Raw genomic sequence first — 27290 nt, 5'->3', positions numbered from 1 at the left:
TACAATGCTGCATTCACGATAGGCAGCGAAAACGTCACTCCTCCACTCTCAAAGTCCCAAGGATGCGTTCAGGTACCGAAATGTGATACCGTTTGATTTTACGTGAATCGATACTCGGGATTACCGGCCGAATTCGGTCGGTACCAATAAAAGTACCGAACTCGGTACCCATCCCTAGGTGGGTGACAACAAAAGTAAGGTCGTTATGAGTTATTTGTTTTTGGGGAAAACAGTGTTTCCCCCATTATATTAGGGGGGCGCCCCGCCACCCCAATGGCACCCCCGTCCCCCCTTGAAGATAAAGTTAATTTTATTTGTGTTTATTTTCTATATAACGCCAGATCACAACAGAAGTCATTTAAGGTTACCTTTCCTATAGAACAGGTCTATACCTGTCCTTTTAATATACACACTAAATAGCCTTATGTTATTTATCTTATTTACACAACAGCATGTCATTTTTGTCTCTACACAGTCGCGTGTTTACAATCTCCTCTGCTCTCTGTATCATGCACACAGACACGTACGTACACACACAGACACGTGCGCGCGCACACGGGTGAGCACACTAGAGCGTGGCTCCAGACGCATTTTCCTGACCGAACTCGACCCGAGTCCAACACAGTTTGTTACCCGACATAGTTATTGTTATGGACTGTAAATGACCATCAAAAGAGGGGGGTGGGCTGGAGCCTATCCCAGCTGACATTGGGCGAGAGGCAGGGTACACCCTGGACAGGTCGCCAGACTATCACAGGGCTGACACATAAAGACAGACAACCATTTACACTCACATTCACACCTGCAGGCTCCCCCACCCCGGGTTCCCCCCATTACCTGGTTATGTTACTAGTAATGCGTTACAGTGATAAGTAGTATTTGTAGTACTTTCTAGTAATGCAAATTTGCCCCAAACTGGTTATGCTGCATTTTGTGACTTGTAATTCTGAAATATAAATAGACACTGTGAGACGATATCACTCAGCTAATATCTTTGGTTGCTATGCTGTTGTGAGTACTATTTCAGGGCACTGATCAAAACTGTTTAATGGCAGTAATGAATTGCTGTTTGATCTTTATTTCTTCATTGGCATGGTGAGGTTTCTTCATTCATCAAGCAACCTAATTCACTGGATTAGCCATAAACAGGCATTCCCATCAGGTCATTTAATCCATAAATGGTCTGTTAACTGATTTTTCAGTTAACAGACATACTACTTTTATCCATATTGCCCACTCCTATTCAGAAAAGTGTGCAATTCTAAAGTTAACATCAATTTCAAAAAGTGTCAAAGAGATCAAGGAGAAACCACGTGGATCACAGGGGCAATAAAAGATTAAGATTAAATCTGGAATGGGAAGCAACAGTTCAAAAGGTGAGAAAATTGTTACTCTATAAAGCCTCTGCAGCGATTATTAAAGTTTGAGCTAATACAGCGGACCAGAGCAAAGGTGAGGCATTTACTGCTACCTTCTGACCTGCTCCTGCACAGGTAACCTTGAGTGAAGCTAAAAGGAAAATCTGTGGTTTAAAAAGTTCAAAGTAGATAATTTTCATTTAATATTGTGAGAAATAAAGAGTAGATCAGAGAGGGGAGACAACCCGGGGGCTTTTATCTTAAATGTTGTAACTTTTAAGTCATTTTTTGTTTTTTTATTGGATGGATTGAGAAAGATGTCAGATTAAAGAGAGGAACTGAAAGAGAATGAAGCAGCCTGGGGAAAAAAAAGCCTTGTTAATAAATGTAATAAATGAAGTGCACCTCAACCTGCAGCTCCACCATGAATCACAGCACACAGAATACACCTGCATGTAGCAGCAATGACATACATGCAGGCAGACAAATAATGAATACAGTGACAGCAGGTGTGTCACAGATTTGAGTCTCTCTCATTAGACTGCTACTGGGGAATTTGATCCTCAGGACCTTGTGGGCAAAAGTCCTCTCTTCTAATTGTAAGGTCACAACCACAACCACTGTACTCTCATGTCCATGCATGCATATTAAAACACACTTTCATGCAGCAGTAATAGCTCTCTGCTGGACTTAAATGTTACGAAAGCCTGGATTGACCTGTCAGACTTTTAACCTCACATACTGCACCTGCTAAACAAGTAAGCTACCGTTCATTAAGCTTGCTGTATGTTTATACAGCTGCAGGTCAGATCAGCCAACAAAAAATAGTTACAAAAAAGTAATAAAAGTAGTGAAAGCAGTGAGATTTGTCATATTGTTAATTACTCTTATATAATCCCACAATGGCGATGATTTCCTAAACATTAAGTACAGTTTGTCATTTTTTCAATTAGCGTAACTATGTTTAAGAATAACAGGTATGAAAACTTGTCATCTTTTGGCGAAAATTGCTGTGTTGAATCAAAACAGGTCACTGGTGTGATTCTTGAAGATCCGAGCTGAATCTGCATGGACAGTGTCATAAGGAACGAGAATTGCCACCCGGCGGTTGTATGCCTCTGTGCACCAGTCATGTTTCTCTTACAGTTTTACATCCATGTCAGTGAAAACATGGATGCTTCACACCCACTGTCCCCCCAATAGCACAGAGGATCTGTACAATCAGCACAGTTTCAAGGTGGACAACCCAAGATGAGTGTCACCAATTCAGTATCTGACCAAATATTTCCCTTTCTCTTCCTGAGATATGCCACTGTGTAATGGCCAGAAAAGTGTTTTATGGAGAACATTATGATGTCACAGTGAAGTTGACCTTTTGGATATAAAATGTCATCAGTTCATTATTTTATCCTATTAAACATTTGTGTGAAGTTTTATCATAATTAGCACATTAATTTTTGAGTTATGGCCAAAAACATATTTTGTGAGGTCACACTGACTCATGACTTATGACCTTTGACCACAAAATTCTAATCAGTTTATTTTTCAGTCTAAGTGGACGTTTGTGTCAAATTTAAAGAATTTCCCTCAAGGTGTTCTTGAGATATCATGTTCACGGGAATGAGACAGATGTACGGATGTATGGATGGATAGACAATCCGAAAACATAATGCTTCCAGTCACGGCTATCACCGGTGTGCAGGTGTAATAAAACGACAAGCAGACCTTCTGGGGCAGTTTTTGAATGCCCGCATTCCTTAATTTAGAATCTCTCACAGTAGCGTTATGGTAACCTAATTGGCTTGTATGATGACACGTCAAGCTTGTGACTGTTAAAGTCGAGTTGTTTGGATGTAACATAGGTGCTGATACCATTTTTATGAAGTCTAATGTTAGCTAGTGTACTTGTTATTCCAGATTCCACTTGTATAACATTGCTGATGTTGTGCTCTTGGACTACTTGTTTAACACAGGGATTGTAAAACTTTATTTCCGTCAGAGGCCGACAAAAGTTCATGCCCTACCCACGCCCCGACCTCCCACCCTACAATTTTACTAATAAAAAAGGATCTGTGTTGAATTTCGGCAAAATAATGTGCAGCATGATGGCACCAGCAAACTCTTGTTTATTTTAATCATATTCAGTCAACCTTGCTTCACTCCATATTGTTGCCATATTTATCTACGCCCCACCTGCAGTGACTCTGTGTTTGATTTTTTTTTTAAGATTATTTTTTGGGGCTTTTTTGCCTTTAATGGACAAGACAGAGTGAAGATTGTGAAGGGGGGAGAAAAAGAGAGTGGGGGGAGGACATGCAGCAAAAGGTTGCAAGCCAGAGTCGAACTCGCGACCGCTGCAGCGAGGCATCGCCTCTATACATGGGGCGCCGGCACTATCCACTAAGCTACCGACGCCCCGACTCTGTGTCTGATTACCGTCACCAATGTGCCAGCGATTACAACGTAAGTTAAGCTCCTCAGCTTAACTGCCAACTAACTTCACGTTATCCACTGATGGTTCCATTTTCTTTGCGAAGATAATATTAGCAAGGCTCATACTGTCATAACCACAATGTAATTAAATGATTTGCTTTTGGATTTGTTTTGAAACACAACACAACTCATTCATGAGACAGCGGTGTAGACATTTAGCCCAAATGGACCCACATTACTTAGGATGTGCTTAAACAGAATGCTGGTTACAGACAGTAGCTTAATTATGTTGCTTGGGAAGGGGAAAAAAAGCCGAGCTAACTGAAAACGACAAAAGCTTTTTTGAAATGACCTTGTGATAGTTTTTCTTTTGTATAACCAACATATAAACATCATATCTGAGCACTGTCTTTCAATTGACCAACCAGCTGTAAAACCACAACCTGCACACCCATAAGACGTTCTGCATGTCATAATGACAAAATTGTGTGAGTAAATGCAAGATGAGCAGCAATGTTTGTGATAATTTACTTTTCTTTTTAGTATGGTATTTGAATTGAATGTTCATTATCTGGTCTCAGATTATTAGTGGATATAAATTAATGGAGAGCGAGGGACTGCTGGTAAAACAGATTGAGACAGGTGTAAGAAGCAAATGGAGCTGGCTTGAGCTTGAGGCAGCTATGGACATTAAGGGTGCAGCACACACATTTCCATTGTCAGATTGTTTTAAGGAGGTTGACACACCAGGACATGCTAAATGTATTCTTTGTGTTAAAGCTATCAACTAGTAGAGGCTCACATGCCCTTTTGGCTCTCTGTCAAACAGAGTGCCACAAGCAGAGTCTGCAACGTTTTATCAACTGGCAGTATTAGTGTGCTACAGGTTTCAGTAAGTGAGACACCAACAGCAGGAGCAAAAGAGACACCACCACCTGGAAAGATAAGGAAGAAAATAAAAATGCCAGTGCCTCCATTTGACCGTGTGACAAATTCAGAAGTAGGTGTAATTGGTCAGGTCAAAGTCACACTGCTTTGAAGCTGATATTTAAAAAGTTTTCTTTGCGGAGGTGGGTGTGGGAGGGGAAACCAACATGGACAAAAAGTCCTGAGTGACAGGTGGAAAAGCACAGATAAAAATAAAATTCTCTTATTATAGTGCAAAGTTGTTGTTTTTTTTTATCCCTGGAGTGATGGCATACTCTGTGGTTGATTTTTAAACTCTGATTGCACCACAGCAGCTCAGAATAACATGAGACACCTGTGTGATGATAACTGGAAATAAAAACAAAAGATTACAATTTATTAGAAGAATAAACCACGCGCTGCTAATTACAACACAATACATAACATTGAGATCAGATAGACCCCATCAGTCATTAACTACATTTCCATTCTTTACTTCAGTAGTAGAAACAGTCTGGCATTACTTTTAAGTGTTCAGAGTAGTTTCTTCATCATTCAACTAAAAAGCAATAAATACTTTATATATAATCTACTTCTTATTCTGTTTTAAGATTATAAACTATTGTTTAAATTTCAGTCAGATGAATATGAGTTTTTGTTGTTCCTTAAAGGGGAACTAATGTTTTTTTCAACCTGGGCCCTATTTTCCGATCTACTTTTGTCTAAATGAGTGATAGGATGTTCAATATTTGAAGCTCCGCTTGTAGGTGAGAGAGATCTCTCTGATTGGCTGTTTAGGATTAATTTCCTCGCCCCTGTAGCGAGTGAATCTGCCTGTAGTGAAACCGGGGCTAACCAGTGCTTCCTCCTCAGGCTCCACTTCTCTCAGCTGCCCGACAGCCCCTGCTGCTTCTTCCCACTTTAACCTGAATAACAAACCGGAGCGTTAGCCGCAGCATGACTGGAAGGAAGCACAGCCAGTTATCCTCCGCTAGCTTCCCAGCTAGCCCCTGCTCTCTGTTTGTATCCAACCGGAGCACCGAGCCCCGGTTTGTTATTCAGGTTAAAGTGGGAAGAAGCAGCGGGTTTGTCAGGTAGCTGAGTGAAGTGGAGCCTGCGGAGGAAACACCCGGTCTGTCTGGATGTAATAGTCCGCGGAGGTGCTCAGTTGCACAGATAGGAAACCCCTCGGCTGACAGGATGTCTCACGCAGACGCAGAACGTACGTGCTACTTGGCTGTCAGATGTAGTCTTTGTAGTGTGTTCAAATGCAACTGACACAGGGCAACGTGAGGCGACATAGACGACGCAACAGTTGGCTTTCGTTGCTGCTAGTTCTTTGATGTTGGTTTGGTGTGTCAGCACCTTTTAATATAGCAGCAAACTACTATTTCAGTCAAGAACACTTCAGTCAAGGAGAACCTTATTTCCATTTGCAGTATTATATTTGGTGGTATGTAGGCACGTGGAAGAGGTAAAGCCTCTTCCACGTGCCTACATGGAAAGCCTGCGGCGGAGAGGGCACACCTCTGCCCTTCCACATGTTTACAAGGAAAGTCTGAGGCAGAGAGGCCACACCTCCCTGCCCTTCCATATGTCTACAGGGAAAGCTTAAGGCAGGGAGAGCAGCAGCAAAGACCCCCTGGGAACAGAACAGATTCAGCATCAATGACAATTAGAAATTACATCAATAAGTCGGACATGGCATGAAAAGGAGGAGCTGGGGTGGAGGTGGGTTGCAAAGCGGCTTGCAGATGAAGCAGCAACAGTAGGCAGGCCAGAGCAGTTTAAATAGGGCGTCCTGAATGACGTTCACCAATTGATTGCATTGAAAGGAATCATGTGATCTATCAGGTGACTCCCCTCCATCAATCAGCTGCTCCATCAGTTGATTGGCTGTTTGAGATCAGCTGATGTAGCTTGGATGTGAGCTAAGCGTGACATCATGTCCTGCCTGATCTAACGCTATGCTCAATTTGGTAAAGATATAGTGGAGTAATGGTGTCCTGAGGAAAGAATGAGGCCACGCTCCCTCTGTTTGTGTTGTAATCTGAGTTTATCCATGGTATGTTGTGGTTAGCCAGTCCGACCGTACATGCATGTTAGTGCATGTTTATGTCCAATTGGCTTATCGCTGCCACTTTACACTGCACTCATGTGGCAGTTTCCACTGATATTGGGATGGCATCATCGCAGAAGCGTAGCGCTAACCCTTCAGTTCCCCTATAAGCTCTGTCAGCACTGTTGTATAGGGCTGTTTTATGGTGTTAGCACCATTAGCTGCCAGCTCAGCCACCTCCTGTGTTGACAACCATGTTTAGACGACTCATATGCTCTGAATTTCACAGAGAGCCCATTAAACAACCCTCCCTCTTTCTAAGGGTGGGGTAAAAATCAATACAGCAAAGTATCCAATATTTTTGTGTGGCAATATTGTATCATCACACAGTGCCAAGTACTGATTGTTTTTATTACTTAAATTATTAATATTACATATACAAATTAAACTTTAGGTAGCCTACTTGTACAATAAAATCAATTGTTTTTTCAGTCCAGTAGATACATTGTGCTGCAAATAAAATGACTGAAGTGAGATGAACAGACTGACAATTTTATCTTACAGATATTACAGATGTTGGCAAAGTTTTCCTTCAGGGACATAATTTATAGTTGGGGAAAAAAGTAATAAATCGAACTATATTTTATCGCAATACTCTGCATATCTCAACATGTTTAACTAGGGCTGCACGATTCTGGAAAAAATTAGAATCACGATTTTTTGGCTTATAATTGAGATCATGATTCTCTCACGATTTTTTTCAACATAAAGATTTATTGTGCTTATTTCCTGATACAAAAGGAAAAGTAACAAAAATTATAAATAAATAATAAAAAAATATCATTAAATAACAAAACCTATGATTGTGCCTGATACAAGAGACACAATGCACATAAACTCTGTTCAGCAGAGAGGGAACACTCCTGTTTTTAGCTTAAATGCAACAGCTGACAGCCTGACACTGACCGTAAAAACAATAACCTTTAGTCTCTTGTCTTCTCTTACAGCTTTTGAACAATTTTAACAATAATATCAATGCTGAACAATATTTTTCTGAGGTAGGTATTCCAGGCCTGGAATTAAGACATTTTTAGGGCAAGGCCACTTTGGCCTCTGATAAATACAAATTTATTGGGGCATCACGGCCAAAATGTGGGGCACCAAGGCCAAAACCAGTGGCGCAATAACAATATGTGCTAATTACATTGAATGAAGACAAAACAATATATGTGTTGAAAAACAGTACTAAGTTTATTAAAACTGTAAACTGAACATTTGACTTTTCCACAAAATGCTGTGTGATAAATGTTATTAAAATTAAATTAAAATGTGAACAATTCGTAATATTCATTGTTATTGTTATGATAAAATAAAGTCTAAATGGACTAAGGAAGATCAAAATTAAACATTTCAACACCATGCATTTGACAGGAGTATTCACCTAACATAGCCTACATATCTTTAATTATATAATTATTTATACGTCTCTATGTATATTTTTACATAAATCCCCAATATTTTATTTGCCTTTGTATCGTTGCCCGGCGCATGACGGAGTTCCTCCTGAGGAACAGTTATATCGATACCTCTGTGCAGAAGGGGGGAATCCCAAAGGTTCCAGGTTGCATCGAGCATACAGGAGTCGTCACCCAGCTGATCCGGGAGGCACGGGAAGGCAAAGGAGACCTGGCAGTCCTTTGGCTCGACCTTGCCAATGCCTACGGGTCTATCCCACACAAGCTGGTGGAAACCTCGCTTGACCGACACCACGTTCCTGGTAAGATCAAGGACCTCATACTGGACTATTACAGCTGCTTCAGTTTGAGAGTCACTTCCGGAGCAGAAACATCCGCATTCCATCGGCTTGAGAAGGGCATTATCACTGAATGCACCATTTCAGTGATATTGTTTGCCTTGGCCATGAATATGCTGGTGAAGTCAGCAGAGGTGGAGTGCAGAGGCCCACTCACCAACTCAGGTATGCGGCAGCCCCCCATCAGAGCATTTATGGATGATCTGACAGTGACTACAACATCAGTCCCGGGCTGTAGATGGATCCTTCAAGGCCTTGAGTGTCTCATTAGCTGGGCCCGGATGAACTTCAAGCCAGCCAAGTCCAGGTCCCTGGTGGTGAAGAAGGGGAAGGTCACAGACCAGTTTCGCTTCTCACTAGGAGGCACCCAGATTCCATCTGTGGGAGAGAAGCCAGTTAAGAGCCTGGGCAAGATCTATGACTGCACCTTGAAGGACACCGCAGCACTCCAAGCAACATCAGAGGAGTTGGGAACCTGGCTGACAGCAGTGGATAAGTCAGGATTACCAGGCAAGTTTAAAGCCTGGATCTACCAACATGGCATTCTGCCACAACTTCTCTGGCCACTGCTGGTCTATGATGTGCCACTGACCACCGTGGAGTGCTTCGAGAGGAAGGTCAGCTGTTTCCTGCGGAAGTGGTTGGGCTTACCACGAAGCCTCAGCAGCATCGCCTTGTACGGGAGGAACAACAAGCTGAAACTGCCCTTCAGTAGTCTGACAGAGGAGTTTATGGTCACCCGAGCAAGAGAGGTGCTGCTGTATAGGGACTCCAGTGACGTCAAAGTCTCCTCGGCTGGCATAGAAGTAAGAACCGGCAGGAAGTGGAAGGCTCATGAGGCAGTCAACCAGGCTGAGTTCCGCTTGCAACACAGTGAGCTGGTGGGAACAGTGGCGTCCGGACGGTCAGGTCTCGGGAGCAACCCAAGACCTCACCTCATCAAGGCCCAGGGAAAGGAAAGGCGTCAGCTGATCCAGGAGGAGGTCCGAGCAGGGGTGGAGGAAGCCCGCTGCACTAGGACAGTAGGGATGCGGCAGCAGGGGGCGTGGACCCGATGGGAGGAGGCAGCTGACCGGAAGATATCGTGGACAGAGCTATGGCGATCTGAGCCACACCGGATCAAGTTCCTCATCCAGTCGGTGTACGATGTCCTCCCAAGCCCGTCCAACCTCTTCCGCTGGGGCCTGGCTGAGAATCCACTGTGCCCTCTCTGCCAGAGTGCTAGATCGCTGGAGCACATCCTGAGCTGCTGCCCAAGGGCGCTGGGGGACGGGCGCTACCGCTGGCGTCATGACCAAGTGTTGCGGGTCATCGCAGAGGTCATCAGCACAGGGATCTCCACCAGTAAACACCAACAACCAACAAGGCAGTCCATCGCCTTTGTTAGGGCTGGGGAGAAGCCACAGCAGTGCCGGAGTCAAGCAGGGGGGCTGCTGGCAACAGCTCGAGACTGGCAGTTGAAAGTCGACCTAGGGAGACAGCTCAAATTCCCGGAGAACATCACAGTGACCACACTCAGGCCAGACATGGTCCTGGTGTCAGAAACAACTAGACAAGTGGTCCTGCTGGAGTTGACTGTTCCCTGGGAAGACCGGATGGAGGAGGCCTTTGAGAGGAAGAGGGCCAAGTATGAGGAGCTGGCAGGCGAATGCCGAAGCAGAGGATGGAGGACCCGATGCAACCCCATCGAGGTCGGGTGCAGAGGATTTGGAGGCCAGTCTCTCATCAGAGCACTCAGGATTTTGGGAGTGAAGGGACAGCACAACAGAAGAGCCATCAAAAACATCACTGACGCGGCAGAAAAGGCGTCCAGATGGCTGTAGATCAAGCGGGGAGATCCGTGGACAACTAAAGCTACTTAGACACAAGCCGGGACTGATCACCCCGGCTGGGTCGCCTGGGCGAGGGTGTCTGTTGTGAGACCCGAAACACCCAGTGAACCCAGGATACAACACTGATGATGTGTCTAAGTTGCACTGAAAGTGTATTTTAGAACTAAAAAAATCCTCTTCCTTCATTTAATTTGACAATATTTATTGTATTGTATTATATGTATTAATTCTCTACAGGATCTTGTATGTTCTTTAATGTGTGTTTTCAATTTATTAAAAGAAAAAAACACAAACACGTTTTGGTGAACCCTGCAGCAAAGTGAACCCTCTTCCTCAGAGAGGATCTTTGCCTCCCAGTTTGTTCCTGCCGGCAGAGCAGAGTGATCCATCTTTCTTCTCAGAGGATCTTTGTCCCATGAGAGCAGTCAGTGTAAACAACTTTCACTGGTGATTTGACAGTCACTAGAAGCACATTATGACCCTCTGTAGAAGTTTCTGTGTGGTACCTGTGTTGTTCATGAGCTAACGTTAGCGGCTAAGGACTGAGAGGCTGTCCGGTATGTGTGTGTCTGTCTGTCTGAGGAGTGTCAGTACGTTAACTTGTTAGCCGTAGCCTTGCTGTTTGTCATGTTAATGTTATCGTTGGCAGCCCTGAATAGCTTGTAAAGCTTTAGCATAGTTAACACATTTGTTATCGGCCCATGTGTTTACTGCTACAGAAAATTAATAAATCTTTGATTTATTTGCACAACGTCGCCTCTGTGCCGTCTTTTATCACGCTTGCTAACGCTAAGTTAACTTTACCAGCAGATCTGTATGAGGCACAAACTGAGGCTACAGTGAACAGTGTGTTTCCCCCCTGTCTCGCTGCTTTCCAATCTGCCGGCCAGCTGTCGCTCTGCATCACGTGGTATAACGCTGCGTCGTTGGGAGCGCTTGTTTTCATGCAGATGATGTCCCGACTCCCGGCACGGGCGGAGCCGGCAGAATCACCGTCATTGAAACATTAGATCGCATATGCATATGAATCGAGATCACGATTTTATTACGATTAATTGTGCAGCCCTATGTTTAACATCACAAAAATATTGTATCATGACTTAAGTATCGTGATGATATCGTATCATAGAGTCTCTGGTGATTTCCACCCCTACCTCTTTCACATGTACATGCTCAAGGCTGGATAGGAACAACCAGAGTTGAATGAGCTAGTTGATAACCAGCTGCATGATACCGGTCATAAAGACAGCCAATGGTATGGTTAGTAAAGCCAGATAATGGTTTTCAAATTAACTAGTAACTGCAACTTTCAGATAAATGTAGTGGAGCAGAAGTGCAACATTTCCCTCTGAAATATGGCAGAGTATAAGTATAAAGTAGCTTATAGTACTCAACATTGTACTTGAGTACTGTAGTATAGTGATTATTTACAGTACCTTGTTACATTCCCCCACTAAAGGCTATAAATACACGTCAGAGTGTCTGAAAATCATATATTGTATTAACATCAATAAATGGATGAATGCTCTCGGCTCTTGGCTGTGCTGCTTGCAGCTGATGGCTTGATGACTTCTGAGCCAGGGTGAGAAGTTGAATTTGAAGTGGCTGATTACAATGTAGCTTCCTTCTCTGAACCTGCCCTCTTAGCCTGAGGAGGTGCAGACACCTGTTCGCCGTGTGTCGGCAGTTCAGCGCAAAAAGTCAAGAAGAACATCTGATGCGTGGAGCCGACAGGTGAGGCAAACCTGGTGCGCTGCCTTCACATAATAATCTGAGTGAGACAGCTGGCCTCTACACATCAAATAAAAAATGAAAATTGCCAGCAGACTCGACAGCTTCTTTTGTCTGTGTGATTTCGACATGTTGACACGCATCAGGGACTGCACCGTTTCCAAGGAGCTCAAAATTCATCTGCATGTGGTTTGGGAGGAAATAAGGCACATTATTGTGAGTCTGCTCATAATAGTGTATTCTGCAAAACAGATATGCACCAGGATAAACATGTTATTCTTGTTTTAATGATACACTCTGCCAAACTGTCGCTCCATCTATCTGCCTTCAGTATTGCTGTCTCATCTTCCAGCTGCAGCCTCTCTTCTTTCTTCTCTCATCTGTTTTCTCAGCCACCTAAAGTCAGTGAAGCAACTGTATGGGCTCCTGCTTGTTGGCTCTTTGCCAGTACCACTTCTTTTACATCTGAATTGTGTTTTCTATGTCTGTGTTTGTATGTGTGTGACAGAGAGAGAGAAATGAAAGCGTGAGCATGTGCGAAAGATAAAGAGGGCAGGAGACTTGCAAAGTGTCAATGTGAGTGTGTCTGGCTGTCTGGGTGGGTGTGCCTGTGAAGCTGCAAAATCATTTAAATTGGGAAAGGAATGCAGGAATGCTCGCTAGTGATTCTGATCGGAGCCAAATTTCTCTGTCAGAAAAGTCCCCAACCAGCCTCCTTGCAATTTCACAGTGATTGGAGAAGGAGTGGAAAAAAAGAGAGAGGGAGGAGAGACTGAGAAAGAGAAGAAATAGAGGAAGAAAGGGGGGTAGAAATGAATAGAAAGTAGAGAGATACGAGTTAGAGGGAGATAGAGGCAGGGAGACAGACAGACTGAGGAGACTTCATTTTTGTTAGTAATTCAGCTGTGGGGGGAGAAGAGCAGTGCTGTCAGATGAGTCTTCCATCTTTCTTTCTTTCTTTTTTTTAAATCGGCATTCCTGGAATAAGCAACTGAAGTTAAAAATCACACATCATTCACATTGTCTCCCATTCTCATCGAGTCCATTCAAACTACCCTTTCTAAGTTTCGCTCGTCATTTTCTCTGCCCACTCTCTCTACCCCCATTTCCATTGAGGGCAGGGCGACACAGGCTCAGACAGATGATGAGTCACATTCATAAATGTGAGCAATTTAGAGCGCCAATCATACTAACTTTCATGTCTGTAATGTGATGTGAAGACGAGAGCTCGCATGTGCTTTGGGGTTTTTATTAAACAATGAGCCATTGTACGACCCCTTCCAACATGGCTCTACTGAGAGCAGAGCACATCCTACGTGTTCACTCTAGAAAATGATTGCATGGTGTTGACACAAACAATGCCTCTGGATTTAATGCATGTGAGAGCCCACAGTATCCCAGCAGAGTGGCATTAGGGCTGCAGAGTAGAATGGCAAGTAGGTGCACTGTCCTTGGACCAGAGATCCAGGGTTTAAGTCCCCATGTTGACAAGCATCCACCCTGCTGAAGCCTCCAACAGCCAGACACTGAGTCACTATGAGCTCCAGGGGAGCTGCTGTGTAGATGAGCTACCTGACTTCCCTGCAGAGGGAGAGGCATGTTTCTCTGCAGTGCATCATTTAATATCACTAGAAATATACCAGATGTGAACATTAAGTGTGCCTCATTGTTAAGGTGAGTCATTTTCCACTTGAAGCAAATGCAGCCTTCAAGTTTACAGAATGTGTTTGGAGCATGTTTCGGGGATCGAACTAACACAAGAGGGTTCTCACAAATATCATGACCAAAGAAAAGTTGTCCAGAGACTGGATTAGTAATCACCGCATGGATCTAATCTGCTCTCAATTTATGACGCTATTTTAGTAGCCCAGTAAGCCAATGACTCAGCAATGAAGCTGCAACTAAATTTTGATCTCTCTCTTCTCTTAAATCTTTGCTTATGTTCACATTGACTACGATTACATACACCTTACTGTTCCACTATTATTCCGAATAGGGCAATATTCGGAATTTGATAAGGGTCATGTAAATGGCATAATTTTTATTATTCAGGTTTTAGGAGCAATTTTTTGTTGTCGTGGATGAATCATACACATCTAATTCGTCAACAGTTTGCAAGGCTGGGGTAGAGATGCATGCTTAAAATAAAAGCCCATATTTCTGGTCAGAAGGAGAAACACACTTACTTTAACAGTATGAAAGACTTTGATATCAACAGGTTTTTGCGCAAATATTGCAAGGATAACTTTTTCAAGAAGGTCGTTAATCGGATGAAAGAGGGACGCTGTGTTTGCATGGTCCAACAAGTTGCCACCACTGGAAAACTTCGAGAATTTTGATGCAAAGAAGCAAAATTGCCAAAGCACCTCCCGCCATTCAACTTTTCCATATTTTGACGTGATAAATGACATGTTCGACATACACAGCTGCATGTTAACGGCAATATTAGTGGAATATTGATTTTCATTAGCCATATAAACAGCTTTTTAGGAATGTTGTCTTTTTCGGACCACAGGCAAAAACCGAAATATTTTGTGTGTATAAATGTAGTCATTGTTTCTCCTTCTTACCTCATTTCTCTGTCTCATCCTCGTCACCTTCGCCCCCGTCCTTTGCTCTTTTCTTGATCGGTTTGACTTCATATTGTCTGTATTACTTCATTTGTATTGCACAGAACAAACGTCGCAGTAGTAAAGCTGGGGGCACAGCGGAGGATTAGCGGGCTGATTTAGTCTAGATCTGCCACCAATCTGAAGGGAAATCCCAAACAGAGGTTGGACAGAACCGATGGTCAGCCAGGATTATCTGGTAGCGTGAGGGGTTTACAAATTCAATCCAAAGCGCTCCGATCAATGAGCAGACACGGCCCAGCTATCTTGATTATGTCAAACTTTATATTTACAATCCAGCATTGGTGATTGGCTTCTTTTTTTTTTCTTTTTTTTTTTGATTAGCGTGAAAGCTGTAAGATTGGAGGTGCCAACATGGTTGATCAATCAGGAACAAGCAGGTTTATTTCGGTAATAGCAAAGCGTGTGACACCTCACTGTCGCCTGATTGTAGATTGTTGAGACAAAAAAGGTGAAAGCCAACAATGTGTATCTGATGCCATGCACTCTCAAAATCAGTTCCCATTTTATAGTCCAGAGGCTTAATCAACACACCTTTTTGCTTCCCTTCTTCTTCTTCTCTCCTGCTTGTTTCCCTCTTCCCTCTCTCCCTCCCTCCTTCCTCCTTTTGTCTCCCAAACCTCTTCTTCTCCCTTATTGCTCCCTTTCTGCACTCTCTGAACTTTCTTTCCCTCCCTCTCTGCATTACCCTCACCTACCTCCCTTTTCTCCTATAGCTGTCCCTCTACTCTCAGTAAAATAAAGAAATGATCATCTGTGGTGAAACAGTAGTGAAACAGCGAAATAAGCTTGCAGAATAACATGCTGCTTGTTTCTCCTCTCTCACTGTCCTTTATTAGTTCTCCTCTTCTCTCCTTTCCTTGCTCCTCACATCCCTCCTCTCTCTTTTAGGGAAAAATCTGCGGTAATCAATATCGTCATCAGGGTAATTGTCAGCATTTACCCCCACAATGCAAATTGCAAATTAAAAATCTGCATGTGTATGTACATGTGTGCATCATAGCAGTATTTTAAAATGTGGCTGTGTCAGTGCACACCCACAAAATGTCTCTGCTCCTAGTTTATCTCATTGTTTGAACAGCGCTGCTTTAATTAGGACAGGCCTGTCTATCCGTGTGTGTGTGTGTTAGCAAGTGTGTGCATGTGCCCAAAAGTGAGTAACAGAGTCGGAGTGTGTGTGTGCATGTTACCATAGTGCCCCCATGTGGAGGACTGCAGAAGATCATATATTCTATAGTCTTGTTTCTCCACACACCCGCACACACACTCACACACTCCAATGACACGGTGTTATATTTGGAAACACAATTTCATGCTATCAGTACTGGCTAGCTATTCCATTTAGATAGCAGCCGTCTATATGTGTGTGTGTATGCGTGTATATGTGCGCGTGTGCTTATGCTGGCGTGCGCGGTTGATGTGTCTGCATGTATGCATCTGTTTGTGTGTCTGTGAGTGCACAAGCTGTCTGTGCATTTCACAGAGACGAGTCCCTTTTTCCCCCAAGTTTATTGAAATTAAAAGTTGGTTGTCATGGTAACATTTGGATTCCCAGTAATTATGTTGATTAAAAATGTGAAAATTAATTAAAAAGTCAGGAAAATGATCTCACAGCAGATGATCAGCGAAACATCAAAATGATTCAGATCTCTGTCTCCCTTTCTTCCCCCCCCGCCCTCTCTAATACACACAAGTCTCGTCCTCTTCCTGTCTTTCTCTGTCGCACTTTAAAAGTCCTTTATTGCCACGCAACACTGAATTATCTACATTCATCTCTCACACACGCTTTGTCTCAGTCTGTTTCTTCCTTCCTTTCACACTTACACACACAATTTATGACATGAGATTCGTCTTCATGTCCAAAAAGCACAACAGCAGCGATAGCAAAAATAACTTACACACAAAACAGCACCCCTTACTTTGCTGCGTTTCGTTTCAATCAGTCAACTCATTCTCAACTTGTTAACAAGCTTGACAAGACTCGTCTCATGCCGCCAGAGCAGACACATCAGCAGCAAAAGTAACGCACAACAACAGCAATCTCGCCGTCTCACTTTCTCTCTCTCAGTCTCTCCATTACTCGGGTTCTCTCAAAATCCGTCTCTTGTTCTCGGTCTCTTTCTCTCTGACAGAATGAATAAACAGGCTAAGCAAAGTGTAATCTCTTTCTTTTATTAGCAACAGCAAACACAGAAACAATGAAGTTACCCTCCTCCCTCCCTCTCTCCACTCCGTCTGCTCTTCTCCTCTCATCAGCTTTAATGAACCACAAATCTCATCAGCCATCTTTTCATCAGCTCTGCCATCACTACTTCCTGCACTTTAAACCTGACTACTTATAGCAGCGTGGGCTCTTTCTGCTCTTGGCTGCTGACCAGGAGGACTGTACATAATTGATATTTAGTTGTAAGGTAGAATACATGTAGATTTTCCCCAAATATTTCTTGGTGTTTACAGTCAGAGTCGATATTAAGCAGAAATCGGTTATGACAGTTTTCAGTGGTGGCAGTGTTGGTGTGACAGTCCTGCTCCACGGCTCGGGTTTACTAAGTGGTGATTCACTGCCAGCTGATCCTCGGCATGTTCAATATCTCACCATGGTGATGTTAAGGAGGACGGTGTTGTATATTTGCAGCCATCAGTTGACAGAGGTGGGAGTATAATGATGGCTTTGTACAGCCCGACCTATTTCTCTCTGTACCTGTGTTAACAGTCTTAGTGAAACTTAGCGTTATTCTTTAAAGCTACAGTTTGTAACTTTCGTGTCAATGACGTTTTGTCATATTTGCTGAAACTGTCACTAAATTCACAAAATGAGACAGATAGTGTGTGAAAAAAAATCATGTCCCTCTTCCTGCCTGTAATGGCATTTGCTAGAATCTACCACAGAGCACTGACAACCAATTAGAGCCGATGAACTGCTAATGTAGCTGTCAATCATGTCAATCACTGCTCGTGAACTGCAGTTAAACTGTCAAACTAGGCAGCGCTGATCAAATGTGAATCAAGATTCTGTTATTGCACTGCCTGTTTCTCACCTCAAATGTTTTCAGAAACATATTTTAGTGTACTGTTTAGCTGTGACCACCATGGGGTCTAGAGCATCAACATCAAGTCTCTCTCCACTTTCAAATCCCACCTCAAAACTCATCTCTTTCAAATAACCTTGTCAGTATGACTCCCTCTAGCCACACACATCCATCATTTACACAGAATTTTCTTCACTTGTTTTGTTATGTTATTATCTCATCATCCATATCCTGACTTTTTAATCTGCTGTTATTTTCTCGAGCCTTGCCTGTAAGGTGACCTTGGGTGTCATAAAAGGCAGCTATAAATAAAATGTATTGCTAAATGTATTATTATATTTATTAAAATGAGAACATTTGTGACCAAGCTGCCATGCTGGAAATAGTAGAGCGATGCACCAAACACTGCCCACTGGCTGGCCCAGTTTTCTCATTTTACAGCTAAACAGTACACTAAAACATGTTTCTGAAAACATTTGAGGTGAGGATTAGGCAATGCAGTAACAGAATCTTGATTCTTATTTAATTACCACTGACAGCTTGATGTTGTCAGTTCATGAGCAGTGATTGACATGATTGACAGCTGTGTTAAAGACTCCTCAGCTCCAATTGGTTTTGTTCTGGTGCAGTAATGCCATTAGACGCAAAAACAGGAGGCAGAAGATTTTTTTCACAGATCTCCTGCAGGTGTCTGGAATAGTGACAGTTTCAGCAAATATGACAAAAGTTATTTTTATGAATGTTACCAACAGTAGTTGTAAGGAGGGTAAAAACTAGATGGCGTGAACATTCATTTTGTTTGATGTTAGTGATATTAATACTGTTGTTTCGTGTAACTACATCCTGCAGAGAGCATAACATGAGAACGATTTTCTGAAACGTGTAAACGAAATCTTTCATGTATAAAACACATCTCACAACCATGATGCCGAGCCAAACCATTGACCACATGCGGAGCCGCCCCTCTCTGTAGGCAGAGGGGGCCCACCTCTCTCCACAGGGCCACATCTTGGCTTGGCCTCATCTTCAAAAGGTAGTGGTGGTGGTGGTGACAGTGTGTCAGGGGAATTAAGAAAGTCTGCCAATTTCAATTCATTAGGCACAATGTGTGAGGCACACCATCAGTGAAAAATGTCTTTACAGCAGGATACTAATGAGCATATCAAAGCGATTGTTCCTAAAGTATCATGTTTTTTATATCATATTTTGTGTTGTAACATGTTTTGAGACAGTGAGTGTTGCTTTGAGGGGCACCATGTCTCCATGGTGATGACATATATTATATTCTATTACATGTCTGTTTGATTATACTACATATATAAAATTGTCTTATTTTAGATTTTAGATACATTAGATTTGTTTTTTTCATCTGTACACGGGCTGTTGGTAAAACATGTGTTTAATTGCTCTGATTCCAGGATCAATCTAAAACACATTTCACTCTTTTTCCAGCAGTAGTTTTAATGAAATTTCAGCTTTATTCAAGTTCCATTTCAGTTCATTTCAATTAAATCAGTCATTTCTAATTAAGTCATGTTCAGATATGAACTACTTTTATTCTTTATCCATTTCAGTTGTTTTGTATTCATACATTGATATCACAGTAGTACTCTTTTTTTTCTTTTTTTTGCTTTAACAGTAATATTACTTTAGCTCTCAGTGTTTTCTTGACTCTCTAATTTAACGCCAAGTGTGTTAGCTCCATTTCATTTAAGGCTTTTAATATTAGTCCAAACAGAGAATGCCAATGAAAGCTTGTGTGGTTTACATGTGCACCAGTGTGTGAATATGTTTCTTCATTTTTGATTGTCATGCTTTCTACTTCCTCCTGGTAGGAGTGGGACTCTTCACTCCTTTTCCAGCTGCCTTAGGAGGGGCGGGGCTAGCAGAGGGGGCAGGGCTAGGAGCTGGCTGGGCCTTGGGCTGAGGCATCTCAATGGGGAGCTTGGGAGGGATGATTGTTTTAGGGGTCAGAGTTGGCTTTGCCTCTGGGATTTTCTCTCCGTGACGGTACACACTGACCTGGAGCAGCAGAATAAGACATGATGTTGGTATTACATTAACATTGCCCATACATGCATTTACTCTACAGTATGTATGTAGAGTTTCAAACATTGTACAGCATTTTAAAATATCATTTTGAGTCATGAGTAAAGAATATTGTAGATCAGGCTTTTGCGTTATATTTTCATGTTAAAACTGTCAAATCAGGGTCAAACAAAAATCACAAGTTCACATATCAGCACTCTGAGTTCAACACAAGTGTGATCACAAAAATATCTCGCTGTTTAGCCCCAATGAAAAGACAAGATTTGTGCCACAGATGGTCAGAAAAATTCCATGGCTCTGACTAAATCCAGTCATTTACAGTACACAGCAGTGACACTCACCACTATATCCACAGACTCCCCTCCGTATTTGTTCTGGACAATCATGCTATATCTGCCAGAATCCTCCATGGTAACACCTTTGATCGTCAGACTGGCAAACTTGCCCTGGTCCAGGGAGACCACATACTGAAAAAGGAAATCAAAGGTTAAAGAAGCGAAACAGCCAGCACAGGGAGTTTAGCATGATTTCACATTTAAAATGTCTGTCACTTTGAGTTTTATTTTATAAATTGATTTATGTTTTACTTTTACTCAGAGAAGCATCATGAGCTCTGATTACCACCTTCCTTTAGCCAAAGCTGAGCACTGATAGATGGGCTTTGTGGACACAAGGACTAATGATCTATTCCAGTTAGGGTTGTAGCCGTGGGCCGTGAAACTGTATAGCTTGGTGTGAAACTTGACGGCCATCATACCATGTACATCTGCTTATCTACAGTACTGATTACATGAAACTATGATATCAGTTATCGTACCATGAAAGTCTTGTACCATTGTAACCCTAAGTCTAGTCTATTTTCTATTCTAATCTGATGTGCCCTGTTGGCTCAACCGTAATATGACTGGATCAAATGTCAACAAAAACATATTCCATATGCGCTTCCTGAGACCGCAAGAACAAAACAATTCATGCTGAAAGCCTTCAGAGTAGAAGCACACTTGTGTAGATGTTCTTCAGACACCAGAGACGAGATAGAGTACTTGTGTTGTACTGTGTGTGCGGTGCTGGCGTGAATACACTATTTTAATTTCCCTCTCACATACAGTACCTGCCCACTCATTTGCAAGGTCTGGGCATTAGTACATTTTCATGGAGTGGCACTTGTAGCAGGCTAATTACATTCCTATTAAGAGAAACACTCGCCTTTAATTTTGAGAAATTAAAAGCTCTGCTGGCCTTAAAATCAAATAGACCTCCAAAAAAATAAATGAAAGGAAAAAAAACGCAATTGATGGCCTTTTTCTAATTAACATGTAATATGGTCTTGGATAATTGCTTTCATTTATTACCAGTGTAGGCAAATCTGTGGGTTGCTAGATTCTTTTATTTGACTGACAAAAGGTAGCTGCTGTATAAAGCATCATGTTAGGTGTTTTGTGACAAAATGTTAAAAATGATAAATTTCTGGTGTTCACGTCCTGCTCCAGCAGACCTCTATTTAAACCTGTTACAGTAACACCTATTCCTGCTCTGAGTTTCAGTGCAGTATTCTCTGGGTCTGTATATATTTCTGTTTGTTTTTCTGTTAATATCCTCGGTATCCTCTGCGGTAACGAGGTAGGGGAGGCGCACTCCTGAGGTTTGGAAAACACATCACCAAGGACGTCAGCTCTTGTTTTAGACAGATTATTAGCAGGTGAGGGAATGAATAAAGAAGAGGGCAAACTTCAACACATATTCCACCTGGACCGCGGTTTCTCAAACTTAAATCTTCAAAGCCGTTAAGAGCCGCAGGATGCTGATGCTGTTGAAAGAGCCTCTGCTGACTGGGGATAGGCTGTAGACGTATACTGGTTGGCAAGTAGGTCAATGAGTTGTGAGAGGTAGATTTGTTCCATTACCGTTCCAGGAGTGTGCTGATAATGCTGACCTCACCTAAAGTATGCAGATCCCTCCAGTGTGGGATTGTAACTGGTGCTGAAGTCTCCCCCCAAAACCAGGTAGAGGCCTTTAGTTCCCCTTAATCCTGATCACCTCAGCAGTGGATATAGAGACTGTATAGAGACTTCCAGCAGTGCAATCAGTCAGTTTCCAACGAGGAGCTAAAGTGCATCACTGGGGATCTTATTCATCAGTTTCAATTTTGTATACTAATTAAAATTTAATTGAAACATACACTACTTTGAAAGTACTTTGTTCATTACCACCTCAACATTTTCTCCGGTATTTCCTGCATCTCTTATTCATGTATTACTTTTTCATTACTTACGCTAGTTTCATGTCATTTTAAAGGTAAAATGCCTGTCAAGAACACTTACTGTGATCCTAAAACCATTACTGTAGTCATGGTTGTACATTGCATTTTAACATTATAGTGCACATTAGGGACGCTACCCACATGAATCCAAAGAGTGTGCAAAATATTAAAACACAGTCAAAGCCACGGGGAGTAACACAACAGAATCCAGTAGACACGTACTGAGTGTGGAAACCTCATACTATCATGAGACGAGTTAATAGAAACACACTCTTGCAATTGTGTCTGATTAATAAGGTAATTAATCATGGGAAAGAAAGGAAGACCCGGGTTTGGTTAGGGAGTAAACATCTTCAGGAGTCAGCAGTAGCATGTGGCAGGTGGGAACCAAAGACAGGAACAAGGTCCTGTTTGAAGTTTTTTTTTTGTGTGTGTTAGTGTGGCTGAAACTTTTACCTGATCGTCAGGTTCCACATCAGCTCCATTCTTCAACCATGAGACCTGAGGCTTGGGGTCCCCACACACTGTACATGTTAAACTCAGGGTCTATAGGAGGAATAAATATCACCTGTTATTAAACAAACATTCACACATGTACAGTTACTAAAATCACACATTAGACACTCACCTTCTTTTCCATAATGGTGACCACATCCGGCAGTCCTCCAATCACCTTACCACGGTCTGAAACAAACCATCATTAACATAACTAATCATTTCTTTTGCTTCTTATATTTATGATGAACTTTGGGTCCTAATTTTCTGTAAGACAATTAAACAATCAGTAGCTTTATACTTTTTTGAGACAGTCGGCCCCATTTAAGTGCATGGTCTAAAGCTGTGGTTCCAAACTGGTCCAGCCACGGGGTCCAGATTTCCCCTTAGTCTTTAGTTCAAGGTCCACACAGTTTAATATATTCAGTGTCATGCTTGCATTTGGCCATGTATGTCGTCAAGATAGTTTGCTGTCTCTGTCAAGTAGCTCTGTTAGTCACTCACGCTACAGCAGGAAATGGCACTTCAAAAGAAATTCACTGTGCTTATAAATAAAGGGTGTTTTTTACAAACTTGACATGTTTGTGAGTCACTTGTGGTCCATTCATAATGGACCCGTGACCCACTTTTGGACCGTGACCCACCAGTTGGGAACCACTGGTCTCAAGTGCATGGCAGAGCTGCATTAAGGGCGTGTCCAACTCCACTTTTTCAAGTTAAACGGCGCAAAATCTTGGCACCAAGTAAGGCTCAAGGGACAAAGGGGTTGTATTAAGTCCCTTAATGAATCATAGGTGGGTTTTGGGCATAACATGATTCAACCAATCAAAGTGTCTTCTCCCATCCCCTGTAAAAGCCAGGTGCACTGTCATTTTGATCGTGAATTGTGCATATTGGAGAAGCAAGCGGTTTTCCGCTGAGAGTAATGCAGTAACAACAGCAGTGTCACTGTAGCAAATATAGTGGGATGTTTAAGCAGCAAAAGTAAAAACTGCTGTCATAAACCTGAGGAAACAACAAAACTTTCAGTTTCTGAAATAATCATGAAGTTAAGCTGCTCCTTGTGCGTAAATGTGGACAGCAGCTCTGCTCTGCTCACATTTTAGAGAACGGAATTAATATTTTCAGCATTGATGTATTATTTCACCCACCTGCAACCAATCCACACATTTCTGTGTGTGTAATGAGGCAAGTGTATGCGTGTTATGAATGCGCTTATGTAGGTGCATCTTACTTTGTGAATAATGTGCCCTTTAAATAGCACTTTGTCATTCTGACTTTAGACCAGGTATTTGTTAGTCAATGGAGCAATCGCTGTGAAAATGGCAACTGAGAGAGTCTGAAACTAGTAATGACAGTTGCGCTGCACTATGATATCTATAGCATAGGGCCCAATGTCTATACAATGCAAATTTTTAAACAGGTGACTGTAGAAAGTAAATATTAAAAAATGTAAATGCATTAAAGAAATAAACAGAATGAGAGGATGGACTCACTCTTGTCAGCGTAGGCCTCAGCCCTGAAACACACAGAAAATAAAGTTAGATCTGTCTCTGCTCTACTCATACAGCAAACCTGCAGTATTCTTATCATATACGGTATTGAGAACAACACTGTGACCTAAACTATATATCTCAGTATTAATTTGTCTTCAATATAAAGCCAACAAATAACTCTAAGAGTGTAAGATGTAACCCTGTTTTGTAAATGTGGTACAGCCAAGTTTGGTTATGGTCTGTTTCCACTACCTGGCTCTGCCCACCGACCACACACACACACACACACACACACACACACACACACACACACACACACACACACACACACGTACACACATATTTCCCATTTTTGGGTCAGTGGCAGTGGTCAGATGGTTTGCCACAAGGTATTCTGGGTTTACAGCCAAAGCACATAATACTGTAGTTTACCTAGGGACTTAACAGAATCTTTTCTATGGGAAAAATGGTATTGCTTTGTAATCACTGGGTGAGGGCTGTCGGAGCAGCATGGGAGGACCAGAGGTCAGCCACAGGACCAGATGGCTGGGGGAACTCTGCTCTCCTTTCGGCATATTGATGCTCAATCAAAAGGGCAACAGGGTGTCACTTGTTTCAGTGTGTTTGTAAAATCTTGTGCTTAAATGTCTCTCTTTGAATGTTAATTAGAAAAGGGATTTGGACAGTTTCCACTCGGCATGCAGTGTTTTGTGTTTGGAGTTTCAATTGATTTTTCTAAACGGATTTGCAAAATTTAGTGTGCGGGGGTTTCGCTTTGGCCCAATTAGCCAAAGGACCCAAAAGGATCTCTGCTACCTGACTGCTTCTATTTTTTAACTTTCATTTTCAGCTAAAATTGTGATATTCTGGACTTTTTCCAGACAGCCGTACTGGGGTTTTGGAATCACTGTGCTTTGTAAAATTTTGAAATATTCATTAAAACATTATAAATTGAAATATAGCTCTATTTCCTTAAAAGTGTGCAGTGTTAACAAATACATCAAATACAAACGTGTGCCATCTTACACAAAAAAGTATAGAAAAAAAATCTAATAGGTGAGTGGCAACAGAACATTTCAGTAGTTACAGTTCAGTTTCAGCCACACAAGAATCATTGGCAACGCCCAACAGACGTAGCAGTTCCAGTGTTTGCAAAAAGAAGAGTAAAACAGCAGCACAGTAGATGCATCAAAGAGTGGGCTGTCTACTGATCGTTTAAATTGATTATCTTATTGGAAAAGGGTGTGTGGGATCTACATGCATTTTGCGGTCAGTGAAGCTGTGTGTGTAGTAAAAGCTCAGCTCAAGTTGTCTGGCTGAACATGTCTGCAGGCTTTACTCTAACAGGATCTTGTAAGCAGACAGTTTGAAATGTTGAGATTAAAATATAAATTAGTTTCATTTCTTGGAGATGTTTTTAATATTCAAATATCATGAAAACCACTCAGTCAAAATGCCAAATGTATTTATGATAAACTGTTGTGCTTTACTTTTTCTGTAAACACAGATGAATAATATGGTTTTCAGTAACACAAAGTATCCCAGGCGATCATTATACATCACATTTAGCTACCAGGTGTCAAACCTGTGGTGATGAAGCAGTCTAAGTTCAAATGTGAGGGAAACAGTGATTCATCATTAGCAGAGTTTGTCTGACTAAAACACACACAGAGAGGCACAAGTAAAGAAAGAGTTTAGAGTGTTGTCTTACTTGAGTTTCTGGAACTCCGCGTAGGCCTTTTCATATACTGTAGAAGACAAAAACAGAATTTTGCTGTTACTGTTCACCACACTAATTGTCTCCTCACTTTATTTCAAAGTGATACTGCTCTAAAAAGATACCTTTTAATATAAAAAAGGATTTTCATTGCCGGTGACTGCTTCTCTGTATTTGTTGTGCATATGACAATAAAAAAACTTAAACTGTAAAACACTGAATCGCAGCTTAAAACGTGGCTGCTGCTCGCTCCGTCATGTAACTGCAGCTCTACTCCTGGCACTGATTAAACCCCTAAAACTCACCTCTGTTCATCAAAATTACATAATTAAAAGTTTTTTTCCATTAATAAATATTCCATCATGCCTTTAAATTGCTCATATGTAACTCTACACCTTTGACTCATTTAGTATGTGCAGAACAATGAATATGCAAATTAGTCCTGCCCCTCAGCCACTCGCCCGCAGCTCCAGTGTAGCTGCTCACCTTCGACTCTGCTAATCAAGCACACAAACCTCTGCTTGTAAACAGTAATGGATAACACGAGCCTTCGGCTGGACTATCAAACAGCTAATAATGGGCTGCTAGTGTTAGATTAACCTTTTTATTAAGACAGTAAATAGTACAAAGTCGTACATCCCTTCACATTTTGTCAAAGAAGACAAATGACAGACTAAAAATAACCATTAAGAAAATTAAAAAAGACACCATTTTAAATTATGTGGCAGACAGATCAACAAATTAGTTATAATGATGTATGGCAGATGAACTTTTCTTATTAGTCACATGTTCCAGAGACTGCATTTTAAATAAACAAATCTATCAAAAAAAAACACTTTTCAACAGGGCGATGACTTGGCAAATTTAATTTGTGAATATTAAATTTACCAAGCAGCATCATAAGATTTATTATAAACAGTAACATCTTTAAAGGGACAGTTTGGGATTCAGTAGATGGCAGACGGTGCACCCCCAGTTTCGAGTTATGCTACGGAGGCTCAGCAATACACTGCTGTGAATAAGGGTTGACACCGAAATGTATTTAAGTTATCTTTAAAAAAAATAAAATAAAAAAAAAGGCCTAGCTAAAGAAATTCCATATCAATTTCAGTGGACAATATATCAGGGTGTCTACAGGTATCAGACAGTTACATTTAATGCTTTTAAAGACCCGTTCAAGACTTTTAACCAAATTTAGGACAGATTTTCAGACAAATCATGTTTTACTTATTTAAAGGGATAGTGCACCCAAAAATGAAAATTCAGCCATTATCTACTCACCCATATGCCGATGGAGGCGCTGGTGAAGTTTTAGAGTCCTCACATCCCTTGCGGAGATCGGCGGGGGGAGCGGCTAGCACACCTAATGGCAGACGGCGCCCCAGACTAACGTCCAAGAACACAAAATTGAATCCACAAAATATCTCCAACATGCTCATCCGTAGTGATCCAAGTGTGCTGCAGCCCCGACATAAAAAGTTG

At 41.8% G+C, this 27290-nt stretch overlaps 1 protein-coding gene and 1 pseudogene across 2 annotated transcripts in view; one reads left to right on the top strand and one right to left on the bottom strand.

Moving 5' to 3' along the window:
* The first annotated feature begins 8292 nt into the window (after positions 1-8292).
* On the top strand, positions 8293-10527 carry LOC126393897 (uncharacterized; annotated as a pseudogene).
* An 8719-nt stretch (positions 10528-19246) lies between these two features.
* Positions 19247-27290, bottom strand: part of myom2b (myomesin 2b) — a 41551-nt gene continuing 33507 nt past the window's right edge. For both annotated transcript variants that reach the window (XM_050048572.1, XM_050048582.1), the window contains 6 exons: positions 25803-25839; positions 24092-24114; positions 22729-22784; positions 22557-22646; positions 20182-20307; positions 19247-19813 (listed from right to left, as the gene is read on the bottom strand). In XM_050048572.1, coding sequence (XP_049904529.1) covers positions 19610-19813; positions 20182-20307; positions 22557-22646; positions 22729-22784; positions 24092-24114; positions 25803-25839 — 536 coding nt within the window. In that variant the 3' untranslated portion in view covers positions 19247-19609. The remainder of the gene's footprint in view (positions 19814-20181; positions 20308-22556; positions 22647-22728; positions 22785-24091; positions 24115-25802; positions 25840-27290) is intronic.

The sequence above is a fragment of the Epinephelus moara genome, chromosome 1 (assembly GCF_006386435.1).
Source record: "Epinephelus moara isolate mb chromosome 1, YSFRI_EMoa_1.0, whole genome shotgun sequence".
Taxonomy (NCBI): domain Eukaryota; kingdom Metazoa; phylum Chordata; class Actinopteri; order Perciformes; family Serranidae; genus Epinephelus; species Epinephelus moara.
The sequence above is the reverse complement of the archived record's forward strand: the minus strand, read 5'-3'. Positions and strand labels throughout refer to the sequence as shown.